General features: G+C 54.2%; 1 protein-coding gene across 1 annotated transcript in view; it reads right to left on the reverse strand.

The window, feature by feature from the left end:
- Positions 1-1,293: 1,293 nt before the first annotated feature.
- OTOG (otogelin) overlaps positions 1,294-26,879 on the reverse strand; it is an 86,958-nt gene continuing 61,372 nt past the window's right edge. The window contains exons 35-56 of the mRNA XM_067749719.1: positions 26,704-26,783; positions 24,451-26,255; positions 23,457-23,625; positions 23,028-23,173; positions 22,380-22,469; positions 20,669-20,852; positions 18,093-18,313; positions 17,745-17,883; positions 15,821-16,015; positions 15,409-15,621; positions 14,708-14,812; positions 14,404-14,511; positions 13,618-13,719; positions 10,807-10,905; positions 9,481-9,521; positions 8,171-8,246; positions 7,867-8,045; positions 6,988-7,092; positions 6,685-6,804; positions 5,365-5,410; positions 2,966-3,045; positions 1,294-2,853 (exon numbers count right to left, since the gene is read on the reverse strand). Coding sequence (XP_067605820.1) covers positions 2,653-2,853; positions 2,966-3,045; positions 5,365-5,410; positions 6,685-6,804; positions 6,988-7,092; positions 7,867-8,045; positions 8,171-8,246; positions 9,481-9,521; positions 10,807-10,905; positions 13,618-13,719; positions 14,404-14,511; positions 14,708-14,812; positions 15,409-15,621; positions 15,821-16,015; positions 17,745-17,883; positions 18,093-18,313; positions 20,669-20,852; positions 22,380-22,469; positions 23,028-23,173; positions 23,457-23,625; positions 24,451-26,255; positions 26,704-26,783 — 4,504 coding nt within the window. The 3' untranslated portion in view covers positions 1,294-2,652. The remainder of the gene's footprint in view (positions 2,854-2,965; positions 3,046-5,364; positions 5,411-6,684; positions 6,805-6,987; positions 7,093-7,866; positions 8,046-8,170; positions 8,247-9,480; positions 9,522-10,806; positions 10,906-13,617; positions 13,720-14,403; positions 14,512-14,707; positions 14,813-15,408; positions 15,622-15,820; positions 16,016-17,744; positions 17,884-18,092; positions 18,314-20,668; positions 20,853-22,379; positions 22,470-23,027; positions 23,174-23,456; positions 23,626-24,450; positions 26,256-26,703; positions 26,784-26,879) is intronic.

Raw genomic sequence — 26,879 nt, forward strand, 5'->3', positions numbered from 1 at the left:
ACAGATGGGAGTAGTAGTGAGGTGAGGGCTGAACAGCCAGGAACACTGGGGTTCCAGCAATGACTAAAGAGCCACCTTTGTCTTAATCTAAACATCTTGCTGTATGATAGAATTAGTATTTTAAATCAGGCTGGTTTTAAAGGCTGGTTTAAAGTCATGTTCTGTTGAACTCAGGGTTCAAAACTCACTCTGAAAGCTGTTGATATGTGACTTAGGGAGTGTGTTGTGCTGAGAAAATGACTGATTACAAACCTTTAATTATCATCAGTGATGGAGAAGCTTTGCCCCACCCCACCTCTGGCTATAACGATAGGAAATTAAGAAGTATAAAGTATGCATTTAAGGCTATAAATGTCCCTCTAAGTACTCCTTTAGCTGCATCTCACAAGTTTAATGTGTTGTAATTTCATAATCATGAGGATCATAATATTGTTTAATTTCTACTCTGACTTATTCTTTGATCCACTGCTTATCTAGAAGTGTGTTTCTTAAGAGGCTGTAAAGCTTTCTTTTCATTAGGAAAAGTCCCAGGGCTCATGTTAGCAGACAGATATAACATGAGGGGAGACACATATTTGTGAAATAAAAACTAAGCTTTCCAAGTGTTAGCTTCACAGGAAATGCTCTACCCCTCCAGGCTGAGTGGAGCCCTTGCATCCAAACACTGAACCAGGCCCTAGTAGTATCCCCCTCTTATTGGCTGGTGCTTCCTCAGGCCGCCCCTCTCCTATTCCTTCTCAAATGGTTCAACCCGGGAAAGCATTCTCCCATTTGCCTCTTAGATGTGCCAACAGTACTTTAAAGTTGAAGCGTCACTAACAACCCGATCCCTAGATTCTCCCTAACCTTAGCACAGTCAACAGTAGCTGCAAAGCTTACCAAGCTCTATGAGAGAATAGGGAAATAAATATGGAAATGTTGAGAGGCCAACAGGAAGCATACTCTCAGGGCCTGACCCGTCCACATCTTGTGTGAGAGGCATCTGTCCCTGGCCCCACAGAGCTCAGACCACTCCTCAGGCCCCTCACCTGGGTGCCAGTTTTCCAGCTCCCAAAGTCCTCTTCCTTCTCCCCACCCCTCCTCTAGGAGCCAGCCTCTATCAGTTCAACTCAAACCAGCAGATGCCCGTGGAGGACCTGCTCTGAGTGGCGCACAGTGCTGGGCACGGGTGGGGCAAGAGAAGTCAGGGTGACCTCCATGGACATAAAATAGGATTTCGTCTTCACAGCTGAAATTCCTTCAGATTCAAAGCAAACCTGACACCTTCAGAGATGCTCAGAGGTCTGATGTCTTCCTGTGGTTTATTGGATATATAAACAGAACACAGATACAGGAACAAAGAGGCTGCAAGAACAGCTGGGGGCCATCCTGGAACAGGGCCCCAACCCCAATCCTAGGGGTACCAGGGCAGCCACACATCTCCAGACATACAGGGCAGTGCTGGCGTCTGAACAACCTCATGTTCATGCCCTTTGGACCCAGCAGCACAAAGTGGTATGTAGGGTCAGAGGGCTACAGGGTGGGGTGTGGAGGGGGCCCTAGGCTGGCTTTAGGAAGGACACACTGGTTCAGAGACAAGGCTCTGAGAAATGCTCAGAGGCGGCTGCACACGCACAGGGCCTGAATTTTCCACTGACTTTTGCTCTCCTGCTGGACAATCCCATGAAGTAGAAAGCTGGGAACTGGCTGAGCCACAGAACTCACATTCGGGCCCCTCCAGAGACCAGCTCTGCTATGTTCTTGGAGAAGAGGCACATTGTAAAGCCAGGGTCTGCCCTTGCAAGCTGAAGGTATCATTAAACACCCTAGGGCCCTCAGAGGGGGGGCTGTCCACCCACATGGGGATGAGTTGCACCCTCACTGAGGAGGGTCCAGCACAACTCATCCACCACACCTCACCAGAGCCAGCCCACCGGCCAGGGAGGCCGGTTTTGAGGGATGGGAGTAGGTGGGTATGGAGCAGCCGTGGCCCTGCTCTTCTAAATCCTTTCCTGAATTGCAAGGTCAATAACAGAATACCAGGGCATCCCTCTTGGGGCTACAGGGGGCTTGAAGCTCACTGAGTCTACTCCCCAGTCTCCGGAACTGACCTCACAGACATTGGTGAGAGCACGTCGCCTGGGAACCCACCCTCTTTGCTTCTGGGAAGTCCTCCTGGGCAGCGATACACAGACCTGGATGTTTCAATTTAAGCCCCCTTTCCTTTTACTGAGTCTGTGGTTCTTCCGTGGTCAAAAGGGCCGAGAAAGAGAATGGGCCACCACATCTGGCCCCTCCACTGGGTCTTGGGTTCAGCCCTGGTCCCGGCTTCTCAGGAAAACTCTTACCCCCTCTACCAAAGCATGGCAGCCAGAGTCCCAGATGTGCAGGGGCTGATGCCCCTGACCGAGGGCCCTTCCCAGACCTCAAGCCAGGGACAGAGCTGAGTTCCCTGAGCCCCAGGCTGTGGCACTCTCCCATATGTGGAGGAGGGGGAGCCCAGAGAGGGAGCCAGGATGGGCCGGTGTGGCCCGTTCAGTCACTCTCTGTGTCTCTGCCCGCCATTCCATGCTCAGCATGTACCAGCTCTCCACACCTTTAGTGCCCCCCGTCCACCCTACACTGGGTCAGCTGGAAGCAAAAAGTGGTCCAGCCCGCCCCAGCCCGCAGGCCTCAGGACCACTGGCAGGCACAGTCCGTGGGCTCCTGCACTACGTAGGGCACCCAGGTGGCGTTGGCGGCACAGAAGAGCTGCACAGAACGCCGCTGCAGGCCCACCTCGCGGCAGCACTTGCAGAAGCGGGCGAAGATGTTGATGTTGTAGTTGTAGATGCTGGCGGACGGACACCTCCCATCGCAGGACACTAGGTTCACCTGGAGACGGGCAGGCCAGTGAGGCAGCCTGTGTGGCTTCCATCCCCCAGAGCCCCCCATCCCCATCGTCGGCTGCACCCCGCCCCCCCACCGCCTTGCGGGGGCCACGCACAGGGGTGCTGCTCCTGCAGTCATTCTTACGGATGGTCATGCGGATCGTCACCTTCTTGCAAGAGCGTCCGTCCTCTTTACCTGGGGGGGACAGGGTGGGTGAGGCAGCTGCGGCTGAGAAGTGCTCCCGGGGCAGCAGGCTGGGCCAGACTGGGGCAGTTAGTGTCATGCTGGAGGGTCCCTCTACCAGAGTTAGTGCCCATGCATTAGAGCCCCTCCCTTTTAGCTCAGTGCCCTGGAAGGAGGTGGAGGTGACAAGGCAGGGGAGATGGGTGAGACAGGGAAGGATGCCAGGGACGGCCTGGGGACTCTGGGCTAGGGAAGACGAGGATTGGGGGACGAGGCAAGCTGCCTGCCCACCCCAGCCCCAAAGCCTGTCTCTAATCCACCGGTGACCCTGGATGTATCCTCTCCCCGCTCTGAGCTTCGGTTCAAGCATTAAGATCCCGCAATTGCCTGAGTGAATGGAAACCCCAGTCCCTAGCACGATGCTCGCACATAGCAGGATCACTCGGTTTCCACAGCTATCAAACAGGACAGGGCCGGGAGTCACCCACCTCACACGGCTGTTACAGAGATGGAAACTGATAAGCACGCAGTTTCTTCTGCCTGGACCATGCCTCCCAAAGACAGCCAATCACATGGCTCGTTTACACCCTCCCCTGCTCAAGTACTGCCTCACCAAGGCCTTTCCTGATCTTCTTCTTGAAACTACAATATCCTCCCTCCACCCAGCCTCCCTCCCTGACCTCTCCCTTCCTTATTTCTATCCAGGGCACTGTCACCTTCCTGAGAGACACCCTTGCAATGATGCTCTTGACATGTAAGCTTTAGGGTCTTCCTTTGCACAGCCTCCTTCCACAATTTGTTGTGAGTTCTCTCGTTCTAAATAAATCTTCACTTTCATACCTCGGTATGGATTTGTCAGTTTGTGTTCTTTTTCTTAATGAAGCCCCCCCACCACCAACTGCATAAATTTCAGCGCCCATAAAACCAGATGCACCCATCTTATTGTAATTTCACTTGCTCTTCTGTCTCTCCTATTAGAACGTCAGCTCTATGGGGCTGTGTCATTTATGCTGTGTCTACAGTGCCTAGAACAGGGCCTGACGTATTGGTGCTAAATAAATATTTGCCAGATGCATAGACTCCCTCTGTGACACCGGGGTGCCTGTGGGAAATGGGGTGGAATCCCCTCTTCTGGCCTCTGGGTTTCACCAAATAGGTTTCTGACCACACCGGCTGGAGGTCTCCTGGCCAGAGCTAAGTTCACTTTTTCCTCCCTCTCTGCTCCCAGGAGACAGGAGAACTGAGAACTGTCCTGGCCATGGCCTCAGGGTCCTGGACTGAGACCAGCTGAGTAACCAGCAGTAGCAAAGCAGTGGTTGCATTGGGCATTGGGCACCAAGAGAGCGGGCACTGCTGAAGCATTCCCATGCAAGCCCAGGGGTGCAGCGTGCTACCCAGCATGCACTGCTGGCCCTACAGCCTTTGCCAGAGGCAAGGAGCAGGGGCACCACACTCCCCTCCCCCACCCCCAGAGCTCAGGGCCACCTAGCAGAAGGGACATTGGCAGAAATAGCAACGCGGCTACACGCCTCCAGTCCCGCGGGCTTCCGAGAGGAGTACCTGGGTGGCAGTGGACACTAACCCGTGGAGGAGAGGCGGGGCTAACGGGGACCACAGGAAACAGGGTCCCCGGGGAACCTGGGGAGAGGGACACGGGTCACAGGGAGCACACGGGACATTCAGGGAACATTGAGTTGTGGGTCAGAGATCAGCCAATGAGGCACTGAGCCCAGTTTCCTTGGAATATGTGAAGTGAACATAACAGGGTCCAAAATTCTCCAAGGAAAGGTTGAGGGCCCTGGGGGATGGGAGGCACGTGGGCAAAGGTCCTAAGGCTGATTGGAACATGCACGCACATGCAGTTGGGGCTGCAGGTTCCAGGGGCCAGGGGTGAGGACAGACGCACCAAGCTCTCACTCAGACTCAGTCTGGGGGCCCATGGGTCTGAAGCCACCTCCATGACACGGCTCCTGACCACAGGGGGAATTCATGTGGGGGCATCGCGGCTGGAGGTCATGGCAGGCCACGGCAGGAGGTGGCAGAGCAGCTGGTCAGTTACTGACCTCCTGGACCCAACATCCCAATGTCCCGTCTCCAACAGGAGCAGAGGCCTTTTGTTGGGATAGGGATGTGAGCATGGCCCCTGCCCACCTGCAGATCTGTGTCTGTGCCATGAGCCCCATGGCGGGGGTGTTATCCCTTCAACTACTCACCCCTGAAGAGCCACCACTGGAGGCGCCAGGCCAGGAACCTGGCCCTCTGAGCCCCAACATGACACCTTGTCCCCCCCACCAGAGCCCCTCACCCCTGGCCTCCGCCATGCTCACTCACATGTCCTGCAGCATCCTTCCAAGGAAGGTACCACCGAGCCCCCAGCCTAGAGGGAGAGGAGGAGAGGTGGGTAGGAGACCACATACTAGGCCAGGAGCCAAGAATCCCAGCAAGAGGCAAAAAGACTGCTAGAGTCTAGACTCCTTTCCTCCCATGATGCTCCAGGGCAGGAGTTCCAGGCCCCATTGCCCGTCAGGCCCTGGCCAGAGGGGGAAGGGGCCCCTGAGCTGGCCACTGAGAGCCACAGGGGCTAACGCAATTGGTTGGGACACTGGCACTGAGGCTGGAGGCTGGGTAAAGATGGTGCAGGGCGCCAGGGCCTCCTGTTTTTCCAGTGGCAGCTCTCCTTATGCACCACCCCACCCACCCAGTACTGTCGTCCGCCTTAGTGTTTCCTGCACAGAGGGTCAGGGAGAGAAGGGGTTAGGGACTGACCCACTTGGGTCAGTGGCCTGGGCTCTATCTCAGCCCTGGATAAGCTACCCCTTTGCTCTGGACTTAGTTTTCCCATCTCTAAAATGGGGCAATGATTCCTGATAGCCCTCCTCCTCTACTGTGAAATTGATAAAATGATGGATGTGACAGTTCTTTGTAAATAAGTGTGTGTGTCTGTGTGTATGCGTGTGTGAGCGTGGGTCTAAGTATATGTGTGTGGTTTTGTGAGCACATACATGTGTGTACATGTGTGATTTTGCATGTGTGTGTCTGTGTGGAGAGAATGCTTGGATGTGTGTAATTGTTTTCTAAGTGAGACCAGAAATCTTTAAATGCCCAATATTAACGTCAAGAACTCTAATAATTCAACAATAACCCCAAACCCTCCAGGAAATCATTTTCCTTGAGGCGTGCCCATAGTGACAGCTGTCCATGCTAGTGCTGGACCCCTGTTAGCCCATCGCAGGACTGAACTGTGTGTCTGCGTGGTGTGTGCGTGCAAGCGTGCCTTGGCGTGTGACAGTGAGTGGTATGTGTACTGGCTTGCCGAGGTGTTAACGTCCCTGTGGAGTGTGTGGTGCCTGTGAGCAGCTGACTGCCCGTGTTGGTGTGTATGTGAGTGTGCCTAGAACATGCGACAGTGTATGTTTGCGTGCATCTGGGCATGGCCCTGTGAGGTGTGAGGATGTGGTGCGATGTGGTCAGAGCAAAGATACACGGAAAGATGTGGAGTTGGGGTGGCAGGGCAGGTCCAGGCTCCAAGGGAGTCCTCCTTCCACAGCCCCCCACACCACAAGACACCCCTGCCCCTACCCACCGCCACCACTAAGACAGCTGCTGCGCCTGGCTTTAGGTCACGCTGCGCGGGAGGCGGCCAGCACTGACCTTGGCACACTCGGTCTCGTTGAGTGGTGGGCAGGTGATGGGCGAGCGGACGAGCACGGCGCCCAGGGGCGTGCTGCTGCAGTGGTGGCGGGTGCAGTCTGCGATCCAGGATGCCCCGGGCTAGAGGGCACAGAGGTAGCCAATGGGGACCTGTGGCCGATGGCCCTAGTGAACTGATAGGGCACAGCTCCGAAGACAGGTGCAGCCCAGGACCTGGCACTGCCCAGGACCCCATCTGTTCCCAGCCCTGGGCCCTGGTCCTAGGTGTCCCCTCCCGGGATGCGCAGTTAAGGGGCTGCATACCAAGAACAGGGAGGTGGTGTCATTGGGGAAAGTGAAGAGGCAGGACACGTTCCTGCAGGAGCCGCAGCAGGTCGCCAGGTCCCTCGGGTGCTCATACTCCTGGTTCTGCAGGACAGGGAGAGTCGTGACGGGCCTCAGCCACATACCCACCTCCACCCTCCTGCCTCTCCCACTGTCTGCTTGTCCCTGAGCCCAGAACCCAGAGAAAGGCCCCCTGCAGATGCTCAGAAAGGAAATTTCCAGCCTCCTTGCATCTCAGGCAGGAGGTCATCCTTATATCTACCCTGAGCCTCAGGGTAGATATAAGGGTAGACAGCAGGTCCTAAACCCAGCCCCAGTGGACAAAGAGATGGCCTTGCTGGTAATTAAGGATGGCAGTTTTGATTCCAGATAGACTTTAGTTTGAGTGCCAGTTCCTGTGGCAATTTTGACAAATGGCGGGACTTCCCTAAACCTCAGTTTTCTCATCTGAAAAATGGGAATAATTCCAATCCCTTTTATTCAACTCATACTTATTTAGCCCTTAACAGAAGCCAGTCACTGCCCTCAGTACTGGGCACGTATCAATAGAAGCACTCAGCAAACGGTAGCAGTACAAACCAAGAGGATAGGGACCGCACCAGGCATAAGTAGGTGCTCAATAAATGTGAGCTTTCTCTGTCAAATGCTCACCCTTGCCAGGCCTTCACTCTTGCTGTTCCCCTCCTGGCCTCAGCACTTTCCACAGAGGTCTCAGAGGTTCCCCCAATGCCCACTCTCTAGACTCATCCGAAGAGCTTGGTGGAGCTTGAAGGGCCCCTCTGATTCCCAGAGCACCAAGGGTCTGCAGGCCAGCTCCCCATGGCCCCCCACAGCCCGTCCTGCGCCGCTGCCCCCTACCGCCTCGCAGTGGACGTCACACAGCACGGAGGTGGTATTGATCTGGTAGAAGCCGGTAAGAGGGTCGAGCACGGTGGTGCAGCGGGATGTGTGGCACACGCCTTCTGCCGAGACCTCCACCACCGTCTGGCCCAGCTGCATCACCCCCAGCTCGCGGCTCAGACACACGGGGGCCTTCACTGGATGGGCAAGCAGGGCGGCGACAGTCACCGAGAGCCCAGCGCCCACACTGGCCCCAGGCCGGCTGGCCCACCCCTGGCTCACTCAGCTTACCCCACCTCCCCGGCTCCCCCTCCCCACTCACCGCACTCGTATTTGGTGCAGCCACACACGTTCTCCGCGCTCTGCATGAACGCCTCGTCCAGCTGGGACATCTCCCACTGGGTGGGCAGAGGCCATTAGCACCCCAGGCGAGGAGACCGAGCCCCACCGTCGGGAGCAGCCTGCCACCTGGGGCCCTCTCTGGTCAGTCGTCTCCTTGCAGTGGGCGGGAGTCAGCGGCGGGGAGGGGCTGGCAGGCCTGTTAGCCAGGGGGGCCCTTGGCACCCTGTGAGCTCAGTCACCCTCCCTCGAGGATGCCCATGTGGCTCCCGAGTCTCCCCGCGTGTCCTCTCCCGGGCCTCAGGACTCCCCTGTCATTCTGAGCACCCACTGGCCACATCAGCGAGGACCCCCTGCATGGCTGCCGGCCCTGCCCGGCTCATACGCTTCCCTTCCTTCTCACCAGTTAAAAGGAGAAGAGGATGGGATGGGGGACAAAATGAGAGAAAATGTGGGCTAGGTGGGAAAGAGGGAAGACTTATAATCCAAAAAATCATGTAGCAAACATAACTTTAAGCATAACTTTCCATTTCTTAAAGTATTTTCACTTCTCTCAGTGGCCATGCAGCCTGGTGGTTAAGGGCATGTTCTCTGGAGTCAGATATCCTGGTTGCAATCCTGGCTCCGTGATTTACTAGCTACATGACCTTAACCTTAGTTTTCTTGTTTGTATAATTGAAATAACCATAGACGCAATCTCATTGGGCTGTCGTGAGAATTAATATGATAATAGACATAAAAGGCCTAGGAAAGTTCCTGGCATATAGTTAGCTCTAGGTAAACATTAGCTACCGTCATGAGTATCACCATCACCATCATCCCTGCCATCCCCAGCAGCAGCAGCATCTTCTTCACCACCACCACCACCATCCCCACCATCACCATTACATCATCACCATCATCATCATTCCCACCATCCCCACCACCCGCACCATCCCCACCAGCATCCCCACCAGCATCATCACCAGCATCCCCACCAGCATCATCACCAGCATCATCACCAGCATCACCACCAGCATCGCCACCAGCATCCCCACCAGCATCATCACCAGCATCAGCATCAGCGTCATCATAGTACTTAATCCTCACCACAACTCTGAAGCATGATCAGGCCCACTTTACAAGCGAGGGCACTGTGCCCAGACAGCAGAGCTTGGGATGAGAATGCTGACTTGCAATTCAAGGCTCATTGCACTAGATTAAAGGAATAGGGTCTCCAAGAGAAGGGAAAGAGAAGGAAAGAAAAAGGGGGAGGCAGACCAGGGGGAGTGGGGAGGAGCAGGGTCTTCATACCAGATGGCACCGGGGCACTGGGATTGTGTCGCAGTCACACTCTGAAAAACAGGAGGGGACAGGACCCACCTCACCAGAGGTGTCCAGGTGGGAGTCCCCTGAGCCTCCCAGACCCCTCACTGCAGGTGCAGCTCCTCCTCTAGCTGCCCTCCATCGCGCATAGGGACTGCAGCTCCCCTGGTTGGGCAGGTGGGGCGTGATGGGTCCAAATGCCGAGCTCCACATAGAATGTGCAGGGAGGATAAACAGGTAGATGGATCAATACCAGGTTCCCTTCCGTCACCTGGGCTTCATCCCTCCCCGTGCTCCGGAGCACATTCTAGAGCAGAATGGGGCCTCTCCAGGAAGGAACAAGGCAAGGGTGGAATTTGTGACCATCTGCATTTCCTAAATATATATATGCTCAGCCAGCTGAGCTCTACTCCAAGGCTTCGCCCGTGAGCAGGTCCAGTTCTAAGCTGCGAGGGAGCTGATAGCCGAGGCACCGCTGACTAACGTAAGGGCTCCAGCAGTTCTAGCTTCAGGAGGAGGAGAAGTCAAGGTCACAGCGGCTGTGAAACACACGTGGGAGTCATCTATTCATGCAGCAAATAGTTTTAGGTGCCTATATGCCGAGATTTTTCTCTGTTCTGGGGACAAAGCCATGGATATAACAGACTAAAATTCCTGCCCTCGTGAAGTTTACATTCTAGTGAGGATCTGAAAAAGCAAGCTGAGAAACAGAGTTTCTCAATTTTTTTTTCGAAAAACATCTTTTTAAAAGATTTTTTTGATGTGGACCATTTTTAAAGTCTTTATTGAATTTGTTACAATATTGCTTCTGTTTTATGTTTTGATTTTTTGGCCCCGAGGCATGTGGGATCTTAGCTCCCCGACCAGGGACTGAACCTGCACCACCTGCATTGGAAGGCGAAGTCCTCCTAACCATTGGACTGCCAGGGAGGTCCCTGAAAAACATTTTTATACAAAGCTCGCAGGTGTTCATTACTGATCACTGCCACTCCCTGCCTGCTTCTCAAAAGGATTTGAGGCGAATTTGAACAGAATCATATTTACTATCAGATGGTTGCAATAAAGACTTTTTAAGGTGGAGAAGTTCCTTTTTGGAACAGGAAGTTGTTTTTTTCCTTCTTTTATCCTGGGGAGGCAAAGAATGTTCAGCACTCAGGGAGCGGGTGCAGCGGGAGGGCCATTTTGGCGGCTTCCCTCTGGTGACTCTGGAGGGGTCGAATCTGAGCCGAGTGGACAGTGGTGGCCCGGCTCCCCCTCCCCCCAGGGGCCTGGATCTCCGCCTTTTGGGAGGGGTGTCCCTGTGCGGGGACTTACCACAGGACTTGTAGGGGCAGCAGCGGTCTGGGCTCCACACCTCCACCAGGACAGTGCCCATGACACAGTGTATGTGGGGACAGCGGAAGCTCTCACACACTGCATGGGCAGGGAGGCAGGGGACACGTCAGCCACAGACACCTTGGAGCTGGAATCCTCAGAAACACACTGGATAAGGAGGGGTACCTCCTAGCTCCTCCAAGGTCCCCCCGATGTCCTCAGACACCCTCTGGGGTCCAGAGGAGAAGACTGGCCTACTGAAGTCTCCCCGTAGAACTACATCAGGAGGCCCTCGTTCTGCCCTGGGAAGCACTAGCGACCTGACAGTGTCAGAACCTTAAATTCACTCAGCTGGGCCTCCCTCCCTTGGATGCTGTGTCACCCTGAGAGAAGTGGTCAGAGGGGAGCCGGTGACCAGGTGAAGCTCCGCTGATGGGACAGTTTCTCTCTAAGAAGAACACGGCTTCTCCTGCGCTGTGGAGACGTCACCCTCTTGTAGCCCACCTGGAGCCTGCTCTGCTTCAGCAGATGCTATACTCTAGGGCTCACACTTCCCTTCTTCCTGCTCTCCAGCCAGTCCCCTCTTAGTTTAGGATTCCTCGGCCATTCTCATTTATTGAGAGACCAAGGCAAGGAGCAAGGAATCCCTGGACACACCTTTTTGGTGGAGAGGGGAGGTGCCAGGGTCAACGCTGAAGGTGAAAGATTGTAAAACTTATTTGATTTACAAAAAAAAATTATTGGCACAGGTAAGGAGTATTAATCAGTGCTTCAAAAACATAAGAGGTAGAGGGAGAAGGACATTTGTATAATGTCCAAATAACCAGTTACTTTCTGGTTGAAAGAGGAAATTTGTAAATGTAAGATGGACAGATCAGACAGCTACCACCCTAATCCAGGGCCAACGTGAACCTCGGTTAGAGTGGCTCAACCACAGAGCACGCGTCTCCTGGTGTGATGTCCTATGAAGCTCGAGGACAGTGTAGCCAAAGATTTTTAATTTGAAGCCACCAAGTCTTGGATCTAATTTCCAGTTTACAGGAAGCACAGTGGACAGAAGAGCAAGGTAAATGGTTCCAAGAGGAAGAAACGAGATAAATCCAGAACATGAGACCTTCTGCAGGACCATAGCCCAAACTCTATAATTTAGTATCATACAGAAGAAAGAACATGTGCTAGATTAAAAGACATTTAAGAGACATAATGTTAATGTGTGGATCTGGATGGAATCCTGGATTGAACAGACCAGAAAAACCATGGACTGGCATGCTATGACTTGAAAATGTATCAACATGAAAGGTAAACATCATTAACTGAAAATACCTGGCTAAAAAAGAGCATGTACAGTATGACCTCATTTTGGTAAAACAGACTTACCTAAAGGGGGAGAATATCTAGAAGGATCTGTACTGAATTGGAGGATACTGACAATGAAATGGCTGGGAGGTAGGAAAATAGTGTTTTCATTTTCTTGTATTTACTTGGATTCTGTACTTTCTACAAGGCTTTGGTAGTGCTTTTGTAAGAAAAGTATAATGAAGACTGGGACAAGGTAATAATATCGATGGCCTCTGTTTATTGAGCACCTACTGTATGCCAAGCACTGTTATATTAAGGTACTATGTACACAGCACACACTTTACATATATTATCTCTACGCTTCACAACAGCCCCTCGAGGTACATACTATTATCACCATTACACAAATGAGGAACCTTGGCTCAGAGAGGTTGTACACTGCCCCAGGCCACACAGCTAGTAAATGGCTGGGGCTCAAAACGCTGACTGACTCCATATGCCTGTACTCACTCCACGTTGCCAGAGTACTTTATGAGAAACAGGAAGAGGGAGGCTGAGGAGGAGAGATGAGGAGAGAGGCTGGAGAGGAAGGACACTGATCCTCCCCTCAGATGAGCTTTGTAAACACTTTATGACAAGCGGCCTCTGAGCCCCCAGGTGGAGCTACTTGGTCGGGTATCAAGCCCTTTGGGGAACTCTCAGTGGGAGCCTACATTGTTTCAAAGTTGGTTCTTGACATTGAACCTGTCGGGGTTGCCCTTGGGGTATCCTGGAGGAGGCCCCGCCCTACACTGCTCTGTGCCAGTGCAGTCTACCTCACATCTTTCCTACAGTCGGTAGGGAAAGGAATTTTTGTAAATTAAGTCATATTGAAATTTAAACATTTTGTTAATTTTCATCCATTAGGTTTGCTTAAAGTCCGTGATGCTGGCTGTACTATGCTTATTAGGCACAATTAAGGTACAGTACACTGTGCACAGTATACAGTACTATGTTAAGGTACATCCTACATACAGGTGTTACGTCCTGTAAAAATATCAGAAAGGGCTCACTTTTAGTCATCATTGCAAAATAAAAGAGCTTCAGAGGCTTTAAAATACAGCCGCGTGCAGGTACTATGGTAACAGTGGCGAAAGGGACCCCGAGGCAGGGGCCTTGGGTCAGTCAGTGAATGAGGACTGTGGATCCAGGCCGGGAGAATGAGAGTAGACTAAGCATTTGTCCCTCAACCCAGGCCTCCCCCTGGCCCCTGGGAGCCTCCATGGAGGGAGCAGGGACTTTCCTTAAGAAGCCTCAGAGCCACCTATGTGACAGCCTGTACCCCTGCCATCCAGCTCCCAGGGCCTGGCCCAGCTTCCTTGGGTGGGGCCTCCTTCCATTGCTTCCCCAGAGCTCGCCACCTGGGGGCTCCCTGTTGCCCCCTGTTGAACTCCCATTGGTCCTAGGGTGAGGACTCTGTGAAGGTCCCTGGAGCCCCTTCCGGCCCTGGCCCCCACATCCAGCAGGACTCACCACACTGGTACAGAGGGCAGCAGAGCTCCGTGGTGTTCCTGTCCACGGTGAGCGCCTCCCCTTCCTGACACTCGGGGATGGGATCTGGACAGTCGCCACAGACTGAGGGGAGAGAAGGGCACCGCTGTCAAAGGAAGTACCTCTCCTGGGGAACATGGTACAGAGCAGGTTGCTGGGGGAGGCACCTAAACCCCAGGTGTGACAGGAGCCAGACTCATAGCATTACCGAACCAAACTTGGGTCTGCTCACCTGTGTGCAGTACCGCCAATCTCCTGACACTGGCATGGGATGAAGGAAAGGGCAGCGTTTATTGCAGGCGCCGAGCAAGGAATTTGGGTCTTTTGAGCATTAGCCACCTGTTCTCCTTGCTTGGCACCTGCAATAAACGCTGCACTTTCCTTCATCCCATCCCAGTGTCAGTAGATTGGCTGTACTGCATGCAGATGAGAGGACGCAAGTTTGGTTCGGTAACACTAGCAATGTTCCACAGTCCTGTGTGACCTGTCCTGGAGGCAGAACCTGGAAGTTCTCTCTCACAACCACCTAAACTCTTACACTGAACAAGCACCAATTTTCTTGTGCTCAGTAATGTATGGGGTGAAGCGGTGGTGGTTTCCTCTTCTTCCTACACTTCCTTTTGGACAGAGATCTCACCCTTCTCCCCATGCCCACTTCACCAGAAGATCCCCACCCTTTCCTCCCAGCCACCCAGGGAAGCAGGGGTGAGGAAGGAGGTGGCTGTGATCCAGGCATGCATGTTAACGTCTGATGGCATATCGACCCACCACAGAAGTAGAAGATGCAGCACGAATCCCCCAGGCGGCCCGCAATCAGGGTCTGGTCCTGGCGACAGCTGGGGACCGGCTCTGCCTCACATAGGTCTGGGTCACACTCTGGGGAAAAGACAGAATTTTGGCACTGGGAGCAGACCCTGCATGGCCACACCTGGACCCCCACCCTAGCTCTGCTTTAATCTCCAGCCAGAACCCAGTCCCCAGAGCTGTCCTTGCTCCCCTCGCCCGGCTGCAGGGCTTCCCTGCCCCTGGGTGGTAGGTATCCTCCCCTATCCCCCATGCTGGGACCTCTCACCACAGCTGTAGCTGGGGCAGCAGGAGTCCTCCTGGAAGTGGGTGAGGAGTCGGTGGCCTGGGCTGCAGGTGGGGGCGAGGCCCTCACACAGAGTCTGGTTACACACTGGCCCAGGGGCCACAGGGACTGTCACCTGGAGGCTGGGACTCCCTCAGCCTCCAGCAATGCCCAGCCCCTGGACACCTGGCCCCCAGTACTTCCCCTAGCCTCCAGGACCCATGTTCTTGGAGGGGGCCTCTGAGGGTCACACAGGGTCCAGGACTGAGACAGAAGAGCAATCAGAGTTAACATTCATTGAGCTGGGCCATATGCCCACTGCTGTTCTACTAGATCAGTATCAACTTCTGTCATTCTCATAACGACCCAGAAGGTGGGTACAATTATCAGCCTCATGTTACAGAATTGACCGAGGCACGGAGGATGTTAAATGATCTCCTGAGGTCACAAGGCTGCAAGGTGGTGGCGGGAGCATCCACCAGGCTGCCTGGCTCCAGAGCCCGTGCCTTTAAGCCGTGCCCCACGCTGACTCATAGGGCACAGCTCCCCTACCCCACCGCAGGTCCTCCACTCCCCCCAACACACCCCCATAAGACATTTTCATTTCTCCAGGTCTTATCCTATCCATCAAGGTTAAGAGGCAGAGCTGGAGCCTTTTAACCATCTTACAGTTGAGGTCTAGGGAAGTGCAGGGTGGGACTCACCGCAAACAGTCCCCAGGCAGCAGGGATCCTCGGTGGGCAGGAGCAGAGCCACCTCCCCGAAGCGCGGGCAGATTTCAGGGCGGGGCTCTGGGCAGCCTGGTCCCACTGGGACGATGGTGTCCGGAGCTTGGCACTGGTGCTGAGAGCAGCCACTGAGGGAGCTGTTCCAGGTCTCCCCCAGGGCCCGCGGCACCCCTGTGCTGTCCGTGCAGGCTGCAGTGGGCATGGCGGGGTGCAGGGGACTGAGGAAGGTGGGGAGACCAAGACTGTCCCAGGCCACACCCTCCCTGGGAAACTGACCACCCCCAGAGTAGACCTGGAGGTTGCAGAGGGCCTCAGCCATGGGTAGCAGGAGGGTGAAGGAGACCCTAGATTGAGGAGAGGGCCCTGCCCAGGGAGGGCAGGAACCTACCGCACTTCTCCTCGGGGATGCAGAACCCCGAGCGGCGCCGGTGCAAGATAGTGCCCTCAGAGCAGACACAGGCCTCGCCCAGCACCTGGCACTGCTCTGGGTCCAGCGGGCCCAGCAACCCATCCTGGCACGTCTCAGGGGGCTCACAGGCTGCCACACATGCCTGGTATGTGGAGTCGCTGGGGCACAGGAAGGCTGCAGGGGCACAGCAGCGGGCACCAGCCTGAGCTCAGACCCCAGGCAGAGTGAGGAGGGGGCTCAGAGCATCATCTGTGCCTCAGCAGAGAGTGCAAAGGGTTTTAGTGTCATTGCCTCCTTCCTCTAGATCAGGACCCAGCAAAGCACAGCCCACAGCCCAAATCCAGCCTGCTGCCTGTTTCTGCAAATAAAGTTTTATTGAAACACAGCCACACCCATTCATTTACCTCTTGTATCTGGCTGCTTTTGTACTACAAGAGCAGAGCTGAGTAATTGTGACAGAGACCATATGGTCCCAAAAGCCTCAAATATTTACTATCTGGTCCTTTACAGAAAACATTTGCCAACCCCTTGCTATAGATCAGTGTTTCCAAACTTTTTTTTTTTTTTTTTTTTTTTTTTTGCGGTACGCGGGCCTCTCACTGGTGTGGCCTCTCCCACTGCGGAGCACAGGCTCCGGACGCGCAGGCTCAGCGGCCATGGCTCACGGGCCCAGCCGCTCTGCGGCATGTGGGATCTTCCTGGACCGGGGCACGAACCCGTGTCCCCTGCATCAGCAGGTGGACTCTCAACCACTGCGCCACCAGGGAAGCCCTCCAAACTTTCTTGATTGTAAAAACTAGATCTCACGTCGTGGTCCAATATACACGTGCATGTAAACAGTGCTCCTCAAGCCACTATAAAAGAATCACTGAGAGCTTTTGCAACACCATGGCTGGGATCCCACCTCGGACCAACTGAATTAGCATTTCTGATTGTGGGGTCCAAGCATGAGTACTTTTTGAAGTTCCCTGGGTGATTTCAAAGGGTAGCTGGGATTGAGAATCACTGATATATTGAAACAAAAAACATTTTCACAAGACAACACTTAATCATTCTAGGTGCAGAACATACGAGTATTTTTTATTCTATTGCATTTTAAAAATGCTGATGCTGACGCCCAGATCAGTGGGTGTGCTGATTTCATACCCACTGAGTTGGGGTTTACAGTTTGAAAAACAGTACTCTAGATGATTTTGTCTTTTCATCTTCTATCTGTCTTATTATAGGTGTGGCCTTCCTTTGAGCTGTTTCCAGCCTTTCTGGATGTGTTCACATTTATAAATCAAAATACTCTAGGCTGGTCCACCCCTGCCTACCCGACTAGTGCAAACCTAATGGGGGTGGGGGGGAATGACTCTCACGTCCATCCTCAACAGAGGAGAGGAGAGACGAAAAGAGAAACATAACTAAAAGTTAAGAGAAAGGAACTAATATTTACTGGATAGTAATGTGTGATGGGCCTCTGTGCGGCACTCTGTACACATTATCTCATGTCATCTTCAAAACGACCCTCAAGAAAGTGCTATGACCGCCCCCATTTTACAGAGGAGACTCAAAGAAACTAAATAATCAACATAAAACATGTATTTGATGTATTTATATAAAGTATAATAAAAGTTAAAATTTTTAATTTGTTAGTATGTTTATAGATTTATTTAGAAAATATTTATAAATTTATTAATTAATATCCATTAGTGAGTGAATGACTAATTAAATCTGGGAAAGCCTAGACCTGGACTCAGGTCTGTGAGCCCTTCTCCCAATCTAACAGGGGTGAGGGGTGACAGTTACAGCAGCCATGGAGGAGACACCCCCCTTCCCCTCTCCTCCCCCTCCCCCTCCCCCCTCCTCCCCCTCCCCCTCCCCTCTCCTTCCCCTCCCCCTCTCCACCCCTGCAACTCACGGCAGTAGTCGGAGCGTCGCCACTTGATGCACACATGGAACTTGTGGCACATGGCCACGTACACGGTCAGTGCCACGCAGGGCTGCTGCAAGTACTTGGTGTCCCGGATCCACAGCTCACAGAATGACTCCGGGGTGACCTGGGCCGTGCATCAGATGGTGCTGCCTACCCACATCCCCCATATCTCAGGGCTCAGCTCCTCCCAGCCCGGCCCAGGGACAACACGGACTTTGGCAGGCTCCCAATCTGTCCCAAGATCAACACCTCTAGGGAGCTTGCCCCCTGCAGGTAGATGCTGCCATTCTCAGCCCAGGAGGTCCCCCCATGCTGGACCCAGGTGACACCTACAAAGCTGTGGCAGACGCTGAATGTGTGGTTGGACACCATGCGAAGGCAGGGAGAGCAGTCGGCCGTGGCACAGCTGTCTGGGCGGAAGCGGGTCTGGCCCACCGAGGTCAGGGAGCTGGGCACCTGCCAGCTGTCCAGAAAGGGAGCAGGGTCCTCGGCCTCACCCATCACAGAGCCATCCTCCAGGGTGAGGTCATTGGCTGCGTCCCCATCACAGATACCTGAAAGGGGCAGAATTACCCCAGTGGCCATAATAATCACCACTCCCAGGTCCCCAGCTGTCACACTGAATATTCCTCACAATAATTCTTTGAGACTGGTATCACTGTTATCCCCATTTTATAGATGAGAGAAATAAGGTACAGAGAAGCTAAGAAATGCACTGTGTAAGAAACTGTCTTTGTTTAGGAAATACACACCAAAGTATCTAAGGATAAAGGAACACAATGTCTCAAACATACTTTCAAATGGTTCAGAAAAAATGCATTTATGTAAAAGGCATATGCATAGAAAAGTGAATATATAAAAAGGCATATATACGTATATAAATGCATATATACATGCATATGTATATATATAATATATACATATATATATACATGGAGAGAGAGAGAAAGAGAAGCAAACAGGCAAACCGTGAACACTTGGTAAATCTGGGTCAAAAGTACACAGGAGTTCCTTATACTATTTTTGCAACTTTTAAGTTTAACGTTATATCAAAATTAAAAGTTACTCCAAAAAATCTGCTTTAGCAGAGATTGCTAGCTAATTATAACACCTGTTTCCTCTTCTTCCTAGGCAGTCCACTAGCCTATTTCTCCCAGGCTCTCCTGTGGTTGGTGAGACCATGTGGTAAGTCCCCACCAATGGAACGTGAGTGAAGGTGATGGGCACCACTTCCAGGTTGGATCCGTAAAACCTGCCCAGCTCTTTCCCCTTCTGGGCAGTTGGAAGCTTGTGTTGAAAATGGCAGAGCCACAGGATGGAAGGAATCTCCATTTGGGAACTTAACGTGTGCAAGGAATAAACTTCTATTGTGTTAAGGCACTGAGACGGGGGCAGGGCTGAAGTTTATCTGTCACAGCTTCTAACATGACCTTAACCTCCAGCTTCATCTCTCACACTCTAGGCTCCAAACACACACTTCCCTGCCCTTGACTTTGCTTATGCTGCTCCTTCTGTCTGAAACACTTTCTCAGAAGTCCTTCCTTCACGGGCCCCTCAGATGCACCGTCCATGACTGTCCCAATTCTGTGTAACAGGTTCAGTTTGCAGGTCTGGTTTGCTCTCTGAGTGCAAAGATTCATTTTCCCTTATAGTCTCACTCTCTCAATATTCCCCCAAGTTGCCTAGCAGGTGCCCAAGATACCAATGTTAGTCTGGATAAAATAGAAGTAAATTCGCTGACTTCTGCTCTGACACCTCCAGGCACCAATTTCGTGAATATAAAGCATGAGTTACTACAAAATCCTCAGATTTTTATCAACAGTTCCAATGGTCAGATTTTTGGTCTTGGCATTGAGTCACTGAAGGGTGTCACAAAGGCATCCTAGGGAGGAGCTGGCCACCAGAGGCTGACCACAGCACTCTGCATCAGGCACAAATAGAAGGAAAAAATGGTGAGAAAGGGATAGCAGAGGAGGTGGGGATGGTGGTGGTTGTGTGTGTGTGTGTGTGTGTAAGGAGAGATGTTTGTGCCAGTAGGAATGGAAGCTTCATAAGACACATTTTGTCTTTTTTGCCTATTGTTCTGTCCCTAGTGACTGGTACATAGTAAATATGTGTTTATGTGTTGCACAAATGAAAGAATGAGCAGGGAGCAGGCTCACACGTGTTAGCTCATGTGTAGAAGGCATTTTGAACACAGAGGCATGAGTGTGAATGAATAAAATGGGTGCAGATTTACGGATGGAGGGCATGCAAGTATGTGTGTGTAAGTATTCCTATGTCATCCACCATCATAATCACAACAGTTTGTCATGGAGCACCTTATGGGGGCCCACATCCTTCTGCACCTGCAAGAGCAGCAGTCCACACTTAGACTCCTCCTGTACCCCTTGTTCTTATCAAAATACATCCAGGCCCTTAAGGCATGCTCTCTGCAACCATGCTGCGGTCTGAAGAGCACTAGTTCTGTGTTGTGGCAGCTCTGCTGTGTGATCTTAGGCAAGCCACTTAACCTCTCTGAGCCTCCTTTCTTCTTTAGTTCGATGGCCATCCCTCAGGGCTATTGTGTGGATGACCTGGAATAAGTGAGATCAGAGTGTAGAAGTGTTTTGTGAAGTGCCCAGGCATATGCAGACAGGGAAGATTATCTGGTGTTAGGAAGCGATCAGGGAAGCTGACAATCTCGGCTGAAGTGACAACTGGCCAAAGCCAGAGCCCTGCGCCATCTCCCTGCTGGCAGCTTCAGCCCTAGAACACAAGACATTAGGTCTCTGCCCTGGCAGCTCTGCTGGTCCCACCTCTGGCCCAGCACTCTGTCCCAGCTTTCCCTGTTCCAGGGGAACCTGTGTCTGGGGGCAGAGGTGGATCCAGGAAGCATCCCCCTCCCCCCCAGCTGGGTCCCACCTCACCGCAGAGTCCACGGCCCTGGGGTTTGCTGGCTTTGCTGGCCTCCAGGATCATGAGTCCTGAGCTGTGGAGCCACTGGATCTGGATGTGTGATGGTGTCCGGATCACATACATGTGGCCTGTGTCCTCAATTGTGAACCCGTACCTGCTCACAGGGGGCCACACAGGCTGCAAGTCCACAAACACCTTGTGGGGGAGGGTGTTCAATGTGAGCACAGCTTGTCTGCCTGTCCATCCGTCCCTTCCTCCCTCTATCCATCCATTTATGCAACTAGCAGTTATTAAGCATCTGCTACATGGCAGGCTCTGTTTCAGGCACACGCACCCAAGACACAGTCCAAGGTGGCATGGAAAAGTTCTAAAAACATGTTATGAGCACAAAACAATGAAACAAGAAATGCAACAGCTGGAGGCAGGCGACATCTACGTGCCCAAAGAATCCTGAGCCCTTCTAATCACTCTCTTTTTTTCTGATTCTGCTCAGATCATTTCTTCTGGGAGACTGACCCTAAATCCCCAGCCGCTGGGTTGGGTACCCCTTTCTCTGGGGTCTCCCCAGCTCTGTGCTGTCCTTTAAGACAGATTTGTTCCCTCATCAAGGCCCTCCATGGGCTGTGAGTCTCTTAAGGGCAGAAACTGTGTCTCACTCACCTTTGAAGCCCCGGCACCTGCCTTTGGGCCTGACATGAATTGGGGGCTCAAGCAATGTTTGTTAAATATGCAACACTTTAAACTCAAAGCTACAACCCCTGCTACTTACAGACAAGGTTAAATTTGTATGTATTATTAGTTTTACTATGTGGAAATGGGAGATGAAAATATTAGGATTTTTAAATATTTATAATGACTTTCTACCCTCCCATCCAAGAATCACTGTTTTATTAATCACTTTGCAAATTATCCAGTGCATAAACTACTGTGTTGAATAGAGGAAGCCCTAGCCCAGTAGTCGGAAAACTTTGACCTTGGGCAAGTCCCTGGCTCTCTCAATCTAGCCTTCTGAGCTGTACAGACAGGGCCATGGGCTCCACAATGCTGGAGCACCTGGGATGAAACCCAGGGAGTTTTATGCTTAAGCCTCCATCTCATGGAAAAGCCACTGCCCTAAGCCTTGTTCCTGGGAGTCTCATAAGGTGTGGCCCTTGTGTTCAATGTTCAAGAGCAGATTCTAGTAACAGGGCTGCAGGTCTGAGCTCAGGAATAGGTGGGGAGCGCCGACACTTTGGGACCTGAGGAAGAGATGAGTCAGCCCTACTCACCCTCCCCCTGGGAAGAGCTGAGGCAGAGCCTTCGGGGTGGGTACCCCACAGAGGGTGGGCTGTGGCTGGGCACCAGCCTCCTTGACAGAGGTGGGCCTGATGTGAAGCCGATGCAGCTTAGTGTGTTCACATGGCCTTATATTTTTGTAAAAATTGCAAAAGTGAGGTATTTTAACCACAATCATTTAAGGCTACTGTCTCTTGCCATTTAACTTCTTTTCGGTCGCAATATTCCTCCTGGTACACTTCCTCCCCTGACATTAAGAGTGGCCACAAATATTCTAATTAAAATCACCTCCAAATATACCTCATTTTGCATTATTTTTCTTTTAGAGGATCCCTCCCTTCCCTTACTCCCAGTTGTGAATAAGCCTCAAAGCCCCTCCTCCCCCGATGCCCCACCCCTCGCCTGACTGCTGCCCTTCCCTGGGGGCTTGCTCTTTGATGCACTCACCTTCCGGTTGAAGCGGTCAATGGTGACCTGATGGGTCAGGTGAGTCACATTCAGCATCACCAGGCAGAATGGCGGCCAGTTCAGGTGCCCCTGCAGAGAGAACCCAGCCCTCATCTACCTGGAGCCCTGCTGCCGCCTCCTCCTGGGGAGCAACTCTTCCCCCCCAACCCAACCTTGCCTCAATATGCTAGGGGCACCCACTGGGGTTGTGCAGATGGTGCACAGAGTCCCACGGAACATTCTGCTTCCACCTGACCTCCTGCAAGCCCCCCAGAAAGCTGCCTCCTTTCACCTGGCTCATGGGAGCATCCTAGTAGGCGGTTCCCTGCAGCCAGCACCCTTGACCACAGGCCATATCCTAGGGGTGGCACCCCAGCTCCTCTGCATTTCAGTGCCTCTCACAGGGGCCTAGGCAGCTGGGAACGGTGCAGGCCCCAGGAAGGGCCAGGAGGTGGCGCTCCACTCACTCTTTCCCCAGGCGCTGGTTCCAGAAGAGCCCCATGACTGAGACAGACAGAGCTGCTGCAGGGGCCTCTTCATCTGTCCTCACCTCTGATAACCCTCAAAACCCAACTCACTGCTCAATCTCCCCTCCAAACCTAGTCAGGTCCCAAGGCCCCAGCAGGAAGGGAAGCCGGGGACAGTCACCAGGTTGGCACTTTTGCAGTCGAGGACGTGAACAGTGACCATTTCATCGGGGCTCTGGCTGAGGATGTAGATGGCCTCCTTGAACAGGGCTACATAGCTCCCGTCGAAGGTGACAAAGCTCAGATCAGGGAAGATTGAGCACCGGCCTGGGGAGGGCAGGGACGAGAAGAATAAACAGATGCCCCTGGGGCCAAGGCCACCCAGGAACATGAGGCCTTCTCCTGGGTGATCCAGAGGCCTTGGGGGGCTGGACGGTCACACAGAGATCAGAGGTCACAAGGGTAGGAAATCTGCCAGGTCAGAGGTCCCACAGGGGGTTCATGTCAGGGTTACCCTGAGGCTGGAAAGCACACAGGAGAGGGGCAGATATTGTGCCGGGTTCAGGGTACGAGAAAGACATGGGAGGCGCCCGCGGACCCCACGACTCACAGGCACACTCCCAGAAGGGGCAGCAGCGGTCACCGCCCACCCTCACTGCGAGGCCCAGGACCCCACAGCTAGGAGGCGCAGTGCCCTGGGGACAGTGCTGGGACTGGTTCACTCGGATCAGTTGACCCTCCAGGCAGATGTGGCGGACGCAGTCCTCCTCGGCGATTGGCTGGGGCACAGGGTGGAGGAACAGCCTGAGCGATCCCCTTGGGACCACGGTCACTCATTCCCCTGCCCCACCTACCCCCAAGCCGTGAGGGCACAGATTCTTACCCCATAGGTTCTGGCAGGTAGGGGACCCTGAGGTACAACGACAAGGGAATGGTGCCTTCATCCTCCCTCCACCCACCCAACACACCACTGGGGGCCTAGGCCTGGGCTAAAAGCGAGACTGGGGTCAGGGGACTGAGTCCCAGAGAGTCTGCACATCCACCTGGCCCTGCAGAGAGTTCTAGGTACATAGCAGGTCCGCTAGCTCAGACTCGTAGAAACCCAAGCACACGCACGCACACACAGTTTATCTCTTTTCTTACAAACGCACAGACATATACCACCTTGCGACACCACACATCACATGCACAAGAACACACACACAGACAGATAAGCATTCACATGGAGTCCCATACACGTAAACACAAACGAGTTCACACACAGTCCCATATGGGTACACACATACATGCAATGCACACAACAGCACACCATGCTGTCACACCAAGCCGTCCAATGGGCCCCTGGGTCCCAGGTGGGGCATGGAGGGATCTGCTATGGCATCAGAGGCCCAGAGGAGCTTGGAGAATTTGCAGGCTCCAGGAGCTTGGGGCAGGGGTCAGGATGGTGACTAAACGGCCATCTGGCAGCCTGGAAGCTGGCTAAGGAGACGCCGCCACCGACCTTGGGGATGTGAGAGCACGATGGTGTCCAAGCCCCGGGGCACAGGAGGAGGGAAGGCATGGAGGGTTCACATACAGGGGCAGAACCCAGACAAGTCACTCACGACACAGATTTCAGGTGTCCTGGCTTCAGTGGTGGTGGCCAAGGACACGGCCGGACCTGCCGAGATGCTCTGGGCTGGAGCCGAGCGCCCAGACTGCTCGGTGGTGGCCTCTCCCTCCGGCTCTGCTTGGGGCTGAGGTCCTGCCGAGGTGCCATGCACCTCAGCCAGCTGGGGGAGCAGAACCAGCGAGCTCTCTCGGGAGGCCGTCCTGGCTGAGACTCTGCTCAGCGGGTAGGACGTGGGCACCAGTGGTACTGTGCCAGCCCAGGGGCCCTCAGCCTCCGTCACCAAGGTAGCAGCAGTGTGGGCCACAGCAGGCGTGAGCTCTGTGGGGCCCCCCTGGGCAGAGCCATATATCCAGGTGGGCTGAGACACTTGCTCGGACAGGATGGCCATCTTCTCCGTGGTGCTCTTCCGTGGGCCAGCAGATACTGTGGAGGCCGCCCCGCCAGCCAGAGCCACAGCCACGACCCCAGAGGCTGGCAGCGTGGCCCCCAGAAGCAGGTCTGGAGCTGTGCCTGGTGCCTGAGGGACCACATGACTGGGCGGGTGCACCTGGGCCAGGACAGCCTGGGTGAGAGGCAGTGCGGGGCTGAGTGTCCGAGCAGGCAGAGTCGTGGCCACGGCGGGAGATGCGGCCTGTTGCTGCAGTGGAGGGGGGATGGCAGAGACGCTGGGGCCGGGCATGGCCACTGGGGCGGACGTGCCCACCTTGGCCAGGGGCAGGCTGGTGTCGGGAGGCAGACCAGAGAGGAGCTGGGGCTGCCGAGTTGACTCCAGAGATGCAAAGGGTGTGGCCCCCAGCCCACGAGCGACTGTGGACAGGCTGGCGGCAGTTGCAGGCCCCGAGGGCAGAGCGGGAGGCCTGGCGGCTGCGGTGGCATCCAAAGCGGGGTGGGGCGGGGCCGTGGGGAATGGGCTTGGCAGTGGGGATGCTGGTGGGCCCGTGGCCTGGCTGGGCCCAGGTTGAACCTTCTCTGTGGATGGCGCTGTCTCCACCATCTCAGTCACCAGGGGACTGGCAGGAATCTGTTCTGCGGCTGTTCTAGACTCAGCTGGGGGGCTGCTGGGACTGGAAATGCTCTGGGACTGTACGGGACGGGGGATCCCTGTCCCCGTCACGACCTCCGTTATTGATGGTGTCGGCAAAGCCTCGTGGGATCCTGAGGAAGTGGGAGGCCTGGAGGTCACTGCAGGGGAAGCCACAGGCCTGGAGGAGGGACTTGCGGGCAACTCCAGGCTCGGGGAGGGCTGGAGGGGTGTCGTCTTAACAGGCAAGGAGCCAAGGCCTAGGACCGTCACGGCTTTGGTCACGAGAGGGAAGCGAGGTGCAGGGGGTGACAGGGAGGAGACTGTGATGTTGACGCTTCCCGCAAAGATCACAGTCACCCTGGTCGTCTCCATGGCACCCGCCCCCATGCCTGATGTGGGCATCTGCTGTGAAAGGGGAAGGGATGAGGGCTCTGGGACACGAGGGGTGGCCAGGTGGCTGGCGGTCACTCCCGTGCTGGCTGGGGCCTCTGTGGGGTGCTCAGGGACGTTGGATGCAGTGACCCCCGGTGGCTGCTTCTGAGTGGTCTGGGTGGGGCCTGGAGACAGAGCTGGCCCCTCAGTGGCTGCCACGGGTGGGTTCAGGGCCGTGGTGAGCGGGATAGCTGGTGTGGGTGCTGGCCTGTGGGATGGGGCCCCGGGAGCTTCCTGTGGAAACTGCAGCTCCTCATCACTGGGGGTGGGCAGCTCTTGACCGGGAGGCAAGGTCTCGTTGTCAAAGGCCTCCGTGGGAACCAAAACCATAGGCTCCACACCTGGGGCAGACCAGAGAAGAGGCTCAGCCAGTGGGGCGACTGCTGCCGCAGGGGTCATCACTGGGCAGGGCTGTGATGTGGGGCTCCTGGGCTGGCACCCTTGGTGAGGGGGGTAGGCAGCTTCTGACAGCTGGTCAGGGACTCTGTCACGTGGTGTTAGATGGCCCAGAGAAGTCAGCAGGTCTGGACCCTGTCCCACACCTCAAACCCTGAGCCCAGAGCCCAGAGACCTCAGGTCTAAGTCTGGCCGCATTCTCAACACGTGACCAAGCCAGTCCCTTCCCCACATGGGCCTCATTTTTTCTGTGAACTGGGGGGAATGGACCAGATGAGGTCCCTGCCTGCTCTAGAGTGCTCTCCTTCCAGAGGCCCCTGTGCTGACCCTGTTTCACCAGGGACCCGGGGGGTTTACAGGTCCAAAGAGGGATGAGAAGTCCAGGCCACTCACAGTCCTCCAAGTAGACGCATCTCTGTGTGACTTGATCCAGGACCCTGGGGGTGGGGCACACAGGCACACAGCCTTCCACCCTGAGGACAGAGCAGGGGGCCAGTCAGCGGTCTGGAGCACCAGGAGGGCCACCGCCTTTCACCTGGACGGAGCACAGACCTCATCCTTTCTCATGA

Source organism: Pseudorca crassidens, chromosome 9 (genome assembly GCF_039906515.1).
Source record: "Pseudorca crassidens isolate mPseCra1 chromosome 9, mPseCra1.hap1, whole genome shotgun sequence".
NCBI lineage: Eukaryota > Metazoa > Chordata > Mammalia > Artiodactyla > Delphinidae > Pseudorca > Pseudorca crassidens.